General features: G+C 37.6%; 2 protein-coding genes across 2 annotated transcripts in view; one reads left to right on the top strand and one right to left on the bottom strand.

Annotated features, from left to right (window-relative positions):
- Positions 1 to 729: 729 nt before the first annotated feature.
- Positions 730 to 10652, bottom strand: CHMP2B (charged multivesicular body protein 2B). The gene is made up of 7 exons (XM_009890104.1): positions 10608 to 10652; positions 8568 to 8604; positions 8232 to 8323; positions 5062 to 5256; positions 2426 to 2528; positions 1274 to 1380; positions 730 to 1090 (listed from the first exon to the last, which is right to left on the bottom strand). The coding sequence occupies exons 1-7, from the start codon at positions 10650 to 10652 to the stop codon at positions 977 to 979; spliced, it is 693 nt and encodes a 230-aa protein (XP_009888406.1). The 3' UTR covers positions 730 to 976.
- A 134-nt stretch (positions 10653 to 10786) lies between these two features.
- VGLL3 (vestigial-like family member 3) overlaps positions 10787 to 10997 on the top strand; it is a 93279-nt gene continuing 93068 nt past the window's right edge. The window contains exon 1 of the mRNA XM_009890103.1: positions 10787 to 10825. Coding sequence (XP_009888405.1) covers positions 10787 to 10825 — 39 coding nt within the window. The remainder of the gene's footprint in view (positions 10826 to 10997) is intronic.

Raw genomic sequence — 10997 nt, 5'->3', positions numbered from 1 at the left:
TCTTCCATTAAGAAATACTGTAAAATATATACAACTGTTGTTTCAGGCAAACGTCCTTTTTTGCAAGTGCACAAGTTGCATTTCTGAGCAAGTGCATTTCTGAACTTCAGCACTGAGTCCCATCAAGTGTACACAGAGGTCTCACCATAGTGTTTCGTGAAACCATCTTAATTGCAAGTTTACTCACCTTTCAAAGACTCGCTCTGAAAAAAATCACAACGGTACAAGATTTATATACATAAAGGCACAGCAATTCTGTTGAAACCAGCTATGTTACAGTACAATAGAGTTCAATTAGTGCCTTTCATGCAACAAAGTTCACCAACAAATTTAAATCCTCTTCCAGTAAAATCAACTGCACAAGGATTGTATCCTTCCCTTTCTGTAAAAAGAATAACCAGCTATTATTTAAGCAACTCAGTTACTACAGGAACTGGAAAGTACATAAAATGCGGTTTCTTTCTGCCTAAATTTGCTAGACTTTCAAGGCTATTTCTCATCAAAAGAAAATAGTTTCCAACTGAGAGCAAATGTGATGTTTCATTTGTGCTAAAATGACAGACAGATTTTTTTTCTATAGTGATAGTTTTACAAAAATGATATATGTTATATAGGTGCTGTCCTAGGAGGCATCACCACCAGCCCCAGAACAGCCAATTCTAAAGATAGAATAGGAATGGAGATAGAAGAAAACTTTGAATTTGGAGGACAAGTTCAGATCGGGTATAAATAAATTTATTGTTAGAACTACATCCCTGGTTGGTCCAGTGCTCATGCAATGGACACACCAAGTGTACTTCTCCCTCTAAACTGATTCAAAATATTCTCCCCATCTCCTTCCCCCAGTACCAACTTCAAATTGTAATTTCTGAAGCTCCAGTTTTCCTAAACATCAGTTGCATTGAAAGAGTATTTGCACTTTTTACATCTGTCTGTAGCTGAATAATTAGAAGGCAGATTGTGTATTGCCATCAAGCTAATCAACTCCCAAAGCTTTGAGCTGTCGTTCAATCTCTTCATCTGATATGGTAGCAGCTTTTGATGTTGATGCAGATGGCAAGCCTCTGGCAGCTGACGGAGCTTTGGCCATCTAGAAGAAGACAGAAGTTATCTTCAGTCAAAATAATACATGTTATGACAAGTTGACTTCTAGAATAAGACTGTAAAATAAAGGCTGCTAGAATAAACTATTTTAGAAAAGGGAATGATGAGGAAGAAGCACATGAACTGAAATAGCCATAAAATAAAAAATAAATGGTAAAAATAGCCATACCTTTCCAGAGATTTCAATTCCTATCTCATCAAGCACTTGGTTAACAATATCTTGGCTCTCTTCCTCTTCATCAGAAGCATCAAAAATATCATCCAGAGTATCATTAACTTAGAAGAAAGAAAAAAAAAATCCACACAGCATTAAACAAAAAGCTTACTAAAATAAACCTAGTGCCATCTTTCTACCCTCTGTAGCAGTAGTACCACTGTGTAAGATAACAACAGAAAGCACCTGTATATTGTAGAGGCTTTCTTACCTCTGCCTTGCAAAGCCTGTGACCACAACTAGAGCAGCAACAGGGTAAGGCATGACTGCTTTTATAAAAATGTTTAGTTTCACCAAAATAGTTCAGTAGCTTTCAACATCTGATGATTTCAACATTTCTTAAAAACATCTTCTATAGTCCCATAAAAATCCCTTTCTTCCTCCTCCTCCAAGTAAGTTGCACAATTATTGATTACTCGGCTAATTTCTGAATTGCAACAATACAGTTCTGCATGGCTGAGGTGTTCACGTCTTGCTCTGCAATATTGTTTTAAGTCCGTGCTACTTACTAGGGCCAACACAGCAGCAGGGATTAGGATAGGAAGGAGACTGTGCTAGCAACACCAGGAAGTACGGTGTTATTTAGTTAACAGTGGACAGATGCAATTGGGAACAAGAAACTTGCCATGCCCCAAGAAGTTGTTTGTGGCTTAAAATAAAAAAAAAAAAAAAGACACAACCATCCCATTCCACCATGTACCTAAAGCTGAGATTATCAATATCTAAATTAAAAAGCACATGCAGAACTACCAGCTACAGAAAGAGCAATTTTTCAAGTCCCCCTACTAGTTACGCCAATAAGGTTTTGAACTGGTCTCAAACCCTCTTCCTTTCCAGTATGTTCTTTCTAGAAGCGTGATGGGTGTTTTCCATGAAGATGGGAAGGAATGGATTCTAGATTTAGCATCTAGAGCTACTAAAAAGCCTAAGACTCAGCCTCGCTGCTCAGACATGCATTGTTTTGTTTGCTCTTAACTTGTGCTGTCAAGCTGTCAATCTCATTAATTGTAGAAATGCAACTTCGAGCATCAGTATTTCTAGACTGATTCTACCCTTCCAAGAACACTGTGGGCTGCAGCTAGCTGCTCCCTGCAGTGCAGAACTTACTCATTTCTTCAGTCATTTCCATCTTCATGTTTTCCTTCTGGAAATTCTGCATAGTTTGCAGTGTCTTTTGTGGATCCATTTTCTTATTAACTGCTTGCATTGTCTATTAATATTGAAAAAAACCTTAATCATACCATGAAACATTAGTAAATACCAATATATACATTAGGAAGGAGTAAGATTTTTCTAATAAAAGAACCTTTCAGTCCAAATTTAACTTTCTTTGTCTCTTTACATCCCATGAGAACTGGAGATACACAACAGATCAATAGTACAGTCTGCACCTAGTAAGAAATATTGCTATCTACTAGTCTAATAGATATGCTTTTAAATGTATATGTCTTTCTTGCACCACAACATTTCTCCTGGCCTTATATTAGGAAAAATCTGTCTGATCTAAATGAAAAGAATGGGGCAATATTTCCTAACTTGCAGGCTATACACTTTAAAGAGGTAAATGGCTGCAGGTTTTTTATTCAGTAAGGAACATTTACCTGAAAAACCACTAGAGAACAGACATTAAATTGCAATTGTTTCTTTATGTTATAATTTAATCAAAAATTACTTTTCTCTGAAAAGCAAATATCGAAGTGTTCAGGAAGTACATATTAGCTTAGGGTGAAACTTTGTAATGCATAGTGATCTTTCTGTGTCAGTGTAATAAACTTCACCTGTCGTACTACAAGTGCGCAGCGCTGTCTTTGCAGAGACCAGTACTCAATATTTTCTTCTTTCCTAAGAAGCAAGCTACTGTATCTCTCATGGGACGTCAAAACCTAAATATATACACCAGTAATTCAAACGTAAAGTCTAACCATCTTTGAGAAGATAAAAGAGTTCGTTAATTAAAAGGAATGCTATCAAGCTACTACAGCCACTACTGGTTTCATAGAAGCTCTTCTGCCTTTATGTCTGAATTTGTTTAAAGGGATAATGTATTACGCTTCTAATTTTACTTGACTTTCAAAGACTGTGTTCATAGTCACATTATTTGAATTCAAAAAGTTGTTCTGGACTTACAGGGTGTTGGTTCTTTAGAGTTCTTTTACAAGAGTTCTAGATGGACGTCAAAAATATTTGCACTAAACTGATACAGAGTTTATATATCTTCAGAAAATAAAGGCCAGATACATGATTAAAAGAAACAGGTAACTATCAAGTGGACTTTACTATGTCCAAAATTAGTGCCATACATGCTAAAAAGTATATAGGAAATACTTTGAAAGCTTCACGTTCACATATTTGTCTTGCTCGTTGAGGCAACTGATTCCAAATATTTCTCACTGATGGTTGCATGTGATTAAGAATAGTCTATAAGCTTCAAAACAAATGACTGAATACTTTTTTTTTAAGCTTGCCGTGCTGATAAGGCAAAATACTCACTTTAAAAGTGACCAAAAGAATTTAACACCTTCCTCCCCAGTAACATTACACGAACTAGTCCATAGAAGTACCTGCTGCATTTCAAAAAATGCCACTTTTCTGGATGCTGGTTAATTTATTTTTTTACTATTTTGGGTTTTTTTTTCTACTGATTTAACCTTCATAATTAGACTACTGATACTTTGGTTTTCAGAAATTTAATCCGAGACATATTGTGGATAAAACCAAGTCAAGCATGTAATAACTAAAAAGCAAGACCAACTTCTTCGTGTGCAACACTGTTGTAGGAATACGGAGTAAGCTGTTTAACTTGATCAGTTGTAGAGTCAGACAAGCCCCCCCCTTTGTGGGTTAGTCACAGAGGATGGAAAGTTTGCTACAGAGCCACAACTGTATCACTGAACGGCTGATATCTGCCAACATACTACTTCTAAAAGATATCTGAGAGCAAAGCCTTAGCAGTAATTACTTCCCGCACTAAGTTGCGTTGCACTGTTGTGTTTAACTGGCACGTAACTGGATTTAACTTGGACTGTGATAAAAGCCCAACTTGTCTACAATGATGAGCGCTAATTCTGTTTCCTACACCTCAAGTTGAACAATCCTGCTTGCCAAAAGCAAACTTCCCATTTATCAATTCAGGGAAATAAGGGAAAGTTAACAACTAACTCAAGATAACTGAGGTTTTTCAGACTCTCTTATGAGATGAGATTTCTGAGAAAACTTAATGCAATACTGTTTCCTTAGAGCACGGAGAATGAGAATGACAGGGAACTCCAGATTAGATTTCCTTAGGAACTTGAGATCTGAAGCAATAACCCACGTTTTGCACAAGACAAAGCTACTGTGACACACTGCCTTGATTTCTAGACAAAGCATGCCCTACTTTTTCCTAATAAAAACTGCTCATGACAAGATATACTGGCAAGACACTGTAGCAGTATGGTTTGGGTTTTTTTTGATGTACTAAAAGAGTTCTTCTGCTGGCTTTAGAGTTTATTTTCATCACATAAACATTTGACAGATGTCTAGCCCAAGAAAATATGCTTAGTTAGGTGCTAATTGGTTGGGTTAACTAGACAAAAATTTAGTAATGCGCATCAAATTACATTTCCTTACTGTCACCTCAACACCATTTAGAGTATTAAGCAGTAAATTTTACCCCTTCAATTCTCTTATACAAAACAGCACAACTTAACTTCTACAACCATACAGTGCATTTTAATGTAAAAGGATGTCTTATAACGCCTTACTTTTGCTGTAGTTGACATAGCTCCTGCCATCTTCATCTGAGAGTTCATGACCTTTGTTTGAGTCGACATAGAAGTGACTTTAGAGCTAACAGCATATGTTCGATTTTTCTGCTTCCGCAGTTGTACAAGCTGTTTTGCTAGCACTTTACAGGCTTCTTTATTACCAGTCTTAGCCATTTTCTTTATTTCCAGTTCCTATTAAAAAAAGCGTAAGATTAATTCTACAGAATTTTCATTCAAACAAAGACTATAATTAAGCCTTAACACTAATAATTAAATTCCAAAAGTTAACTCTCCTCTTTATTTTTTTAAGACATTTAAAGTTATATAAATAGTCTTCCTTGCTTTCCTACCAAGGCTCTTTAGCAGAATAAATGCAATGCTGTTATGATTTGACCAGAAGAAAACAAGGTAACAAAGCTGATTTACAGTATGGCAGCACACAGCTCCCCTGAAGACTTCAACTTCTGCGTAATGTCAAATTCGCTTATATGTGCACATTAAATTCCATATCTGGATAGGGAGTTACACTTCAAACAAACAAAAAAAAACAACCCAAAAAAGTGAAGAAATTATTATGGCCAGCCAACTATTAGTGCTGTGACTCTAATCATGTTTGATTTCTTGCATTCATGGGTAATCAAGCCAAGCCAGATCGCCCATGGAAAAAATGGGGAGTTCACAAACTTTTTAACACTTTCTCATCCTCGAGAGAATCTCATAACCTTTTTGAGGAAGAAGTAGATAAAGTTAGATGAGCAATAATTATAGGCTGTTTGCCCACGTAATTTAGGTGGACTTAACTTAGCACATAATAGAAGTGGTATAATTTGTCTACAACAACATGTGCTTAAATCTTAAGAATGACACTTCTGGCTTACAAAAAAGCCCTAAACTCAAATCAATCAATTCAAGGAGAAATAGCAAGCTATTTACCCAGAGGTACCAGGAAAAAGTTTGGGACGAATAATCGTGTCAGATGGGATTTTTCAAAGTATGCCTTCTGATTTGTGACTTGATAATGTAAACTTTTCAAATAATTTTTCCTTTTCAGCCTTTTTAAGGAGGGCTTGACATAGTATCTCAGTTCTTTGTATATGTCCAAATGTACCTTTTGATTTTTACCATTAAGTAAAAGCAGCCTTCAAAGACCAGCGTTCTCCTGTGATTCTTCAGGAGAATATACCTGGTACAGGAATACAGTTGTTTCACCTTACGCGCACTGGTAGTCCAGAAAACTGCACTTACAAGAAGATATGTTGCTCTGGAAAGGTAAATACTGGTCACCAGGATATGCAAAACGGTCATGTTTAAAGGCAAGGGTAAACTGGCCCACTGCATTAGCTTTACTACTAGGAATGATCATGGTTAAGTTTACTATAGAGATGGCACTGGCACAAGATCTTCTCTGTAAATCCATAATTTCTGAAAAGCTGTGTCATACATGTTATTTTTAATCCAAGAAGGTACAGACTGGCAAATAAGGAGCATGAGACTGTTCAAACATTAGAGGCCTAAAATATACGTATTGCAGTCTCTGCAGCTCACAGAGACCACAAAACCAAATTTCTATTAGCATGCCCAGAATATTATCTCCTTTTTTTCATCTCCTAAAGTATTGTGAAGGATAGGAGGTATTAGTTTGTGCACTAGCAAACAGTAGTTTGCACCCTAGTTTTAACAGCAAATATTTGAAAATATGGATTTTCACACTGAGATGAAATACCTAAGTAGCATTTCTAACCTGATTTTTGAAGCAAAATACAAACCTACATCAACCATTGCTAAATCACTGCACATAATCCAACTGCAGAAATCAAACCCTATATATAGATAATTTTATTCTTAACTAAAGAATTTGGGTAAAGAGCTGAAGTACACTATTTGCTTTTGAGAGGTTTGGGGCAAGTTTATTAAAGTCAGTTATGTTCCTCTGAAAAAAAAATATCAAAATTCATATAGTCATATGAGGTTACTGAACTGAAACAGAACTGTCTGCATACTTCAAGGTATTTTTATGCACAGAATTAATATAACTAGGTTTTCTCAGAGCGGTATCTCATAGTCAAGGGAAAAAAGTCTTTCTGAAGAAAGTACATGACAAAATGTTCCGAGATTGACTGTCAAGCCTTTGGTTCTTTTTCACCTGATCTGACTCTGAAAATCAGTACTTATTGTCCACTGATTCTTTCATCCTAACAGCAATTTTAACTTTTTCAAAGACATATTTCACTTTTTTTCTTCTTCTCCTCAGAAATCCAACATTTCTGAAACAATTTATTGTAGTCAGTAGTCAAAACTTCAACCTGCGTATTCATTAAAATTAAGGTTATTTCCAGAGTCAGAATATTTCATACTGAAAAATGCCTTATCTATGAGTAACCTATAAGATCTTACACGTTCAAGGCTTCCAGAAACAATTTCTCTGACCTCTTTTAGTTTTATTCCCAGCTCTCGGTATTCATGCGACCTGCTGCCATGAAACACCACCTCAATAGCTACTGGAACAGTGGCTGGATTTGCATAGCTTTTCCCACAGTCTGAGCATGTCTTCATGCATCAAACTCCACCATCTGTCACATCCATTTATCCAATTATACTGCCACACAGGTGCAGCATCCATTCACTGATTATTTGACAGCTCACACACACTAAGTTTTAAATAGATCTTAATTTAGGCAGATAGCCTTACTATTATTAGCTAGTTTTAGGGAAGTTCTATGTGAATGAAAATAACAACCCTATGGGGTATTGATGATATCCTATGTTTTTTCACGTACTCTCTCCCACAGTCATAGTAACGTATGATAGCACTGACACACACTTGTTTTAGTTTTTCCACCACAAGACCACTGATTTACAAGGCTGTTAGAAAAAACCTTTTGAAGGATAGAGAATGCTAAGAACAGAAGGGAAAAATGAACATAGTTATTAAATCTAAACACATTCTTTCAGGCTTTTCCTATGATAAACACTGAGAATCACTTTTAGATAGTAAACTTTTTCCGACACAATTTTAATAACTGAAAAGTCAAAAAGGGGAAGACAACTTTTTTAGCATTCAATTATTATACACGGAGTTGTATCTTTTGCACTTTGCAAGTTTTCTGTTATATTGGGGGTGTGTGTTTGTTTTTAAAGAGTAAAATAAAGTTGCCTGAGCAACTTACCAGTTGTTTTTCTTGTTTTTCGAGTGCTGCTCTGTCTCTGGTTATAGCCCTCTGTGTACCTCTTAACTCCCGATTCTGCTCCTTTATTATATCTGGAAAGAAAAGATTTATAGCTGGGAAAAGTTTTCAAGACTACATAAACATCTTATCTGCTAAGCATTCTGCAGACATGCAGTATGCTTGACAGCCTTCCTTTGTTCAGAATGAACTGTCAGCTATCAAAGAACTGTCAGCTTTTCAAATATACGAAACATTAGCAAAATACACTTTCATGTATACAACATGATTATGTTTCAGCAGCATAGGCCATATCCCATAACAAAAAGGCTATTTTACCTGGTATGTTTCTTTGCACCATAACCATGGCAAGAGCCTTAACCACACAGCAAGGGTTAGGTACACACACTTTTCTGGAAGTTCAACCCTAACTCAGCAATAACATATTCACTGTGAGCCCACAGCTTTTCAACCAGTCAGGCCTAACTGCAACAGGTAGATCAGCTGAAGAAACCTTGTATAGGAGATCTCAGAGCAGTTAAGGAGTTCCCAAGACCATTAAAACAGTGAAGATACTCCTAGACACGCATCCTGTATCCCGCTCTTTTCTGTCCTTATTCTGGTTTGACGGATATTAGTCTCTTCTACAAACATACCACATCTGTGCAGCCCAACTTCAAGTCAGACTATAAAAAAAATAGTGTTTGAACTTTTTCAATAAGCAGATGCTTAAGAATAGTAAGATATGAAAGTGGAGGCCTTTATAGCAAATTATAGTTTCCTGACAACTGACGTAGCCAGCAGAAGCTTGAACGTGTCTATCGGGTGAAACATATCATCTTTCATAGGAGTTTTGTCACTGTACTATTTAAAAATTATGTACCGGTAACATCCACTTATTAAAGCAAGTATCATTTACAATATAGGCATCAATCATGCTATCTGCAATTAACTTCTGTTAGAATTTACAGCACAAGCTTAGGTGTGATTCACCTGGGCAAAGGTAGAGAGGTCTGCATCTGACTCAGCATCCTCTGACCTTTACAGAGGAAAGAAGTTAGAACTTAGAGATTCATCTGCTCCTAATGTATGTGTCTGCATGACATTAGATAGAATTTGGGTGAGTTTAAAAGGAGCAGACTGTCGCATAAACTTTGTTTAGAGCTCCCTCTTCTAATCCACAGAAGTAACACCATGGCAGGGCACTGCTATTGTCTTTATAAAGTTTGAAGCATGTGAAAATCAACACAAACAGGTAGAGTTACTAACAGAAATAAAGGCATGAAGGATAAATTCTAGAAACCACAGCCATCCTTTTCATTTTTCAAGGCTTGCGACAATTTTTCTACAAACAGAAAGAAGCATTCACGTTCATCATTCCCTCAATCAGGAATACTGTAAAACATCCATTGCTGAAATTATTTCAGCCTTAATAGGTTTGAATTGGAAAAAAACCCATACCTTCATCAGCATTTTAAAGAGGACATATACACTACCACCATCAATTGTTTTTGGCCAAATAAATACATATTCCAAATAAACCTTGTGAAAAAGACACTTGTTTTTACAGTACTACTACTGCTCTGAGAACTGCAAAAAAATATCTTCAGGAGATGCAGATTTTTCAATGGACAATAATTAAGAGCTGAAAGATGACACTGAATATAACACTGCATGCTTTACACTGACAAAGCAGCAGTGAAAATTATTCTGAAAATAATGCTACAGGCAGGCAATTTTGAAGGTAGACAAAAGTATGTTACTTCCACAGCTGCACTTGCAAAAATTAAAGAAAAAGCTTAACAGCCGCATACAAGACTGTCTTTTCTAACTACCATAACAATTAAAAAAAATTGCTTAGCATAGAAAGCTTGAGAAGTAGGAGCTTCAGGATGGTAAGAAACAAGAACTGTACTTAAGTCAGGAGACAATGAAGGCGAGCACAACGCTTATTTCTGTTGTTTCTGATATTGCACAGTGGCTCAAAGGACAGCAATAAATCCAAAACAACAACTATCTGCAGTTACAGGCCCTTTCATTTATTTTGCAAGCAAGGGCCAAGATAAAAACTTGGTTCTTGTTTCTCTGTGATAAATGACGCAAATTCCAAGCTTTACTTTGGCAGACAGAAGAAGACAGGGTATTCCTGAGACAGCCTTTTGCTGATAGCCCCTCCCGTGTGTCACACCGCCGCCTCGCACACCAGGGTAAGGAGGAAGCACCTCCATTCCTGAAAACAGGTTGGACAGGAGACACCCAGCAGGGCTTGACCTGGCCCCTAAAATCTGCCTTGGTCATGAAGCTTAGTGCCGCCACCTCCTCCTTCCTCCCCTCTCAGGTGCTGCACCAAAAATGGGAAGAGACAAGTGGGAAACATACGTATTCTCCCTCGGTGACGTACAATTGGTTGATGCACAGCGTCATTTTTAGCGAGTCGCTTTCAAACGAGGACCCACCTGGTTTGACACAGGGCCCTCAACGTGCCAGGCAGCCCAGCTCTGGGGGTGCCGCCAGCCCCCGGCCAGCCACTGCCCCACCGCCACCCTTGGGGCACACCGATGCGGAAGGCTGATCATCACCCACAGGCCTGCTGCCAGGTAAGTGGTCTTTTTGGGGCTTTTACTTTGCAGACCGTGATTTCTGCCTAAGTTCGAGGGTTTAAGCGAGGGGCTGGCTGAAAAATAAAAACCATCAAGACCAACTTGGCTTCGTACGCGGGGCTTCAAATCAAGGTGGGCGGGCAAGCGGTGGCGGCTGGGCACCTGCCCC

The sequence above is a fragment of the Charadrius vociferus genome, unplaced genomic scaffold (genome assembly GCF_000708025.1).
Source record: "Charadrius vociferus isolate BGI_N301 unplaced genomic scaffold, ASM70802v2 scaffold287, whole genome shotgun sequence".
Taxonomy (NCBI): Eukaryota; Metazoa; Chordata; class Aves; order Charadriiformes; family Charadriidae; genus Charadrius; species Charadrius vociferus.
The sequence above is the reverse complement of the archived record's forward strand: the minus strand, read 5'-3'. Positions and strand labels throughout refer to the sequence as shown.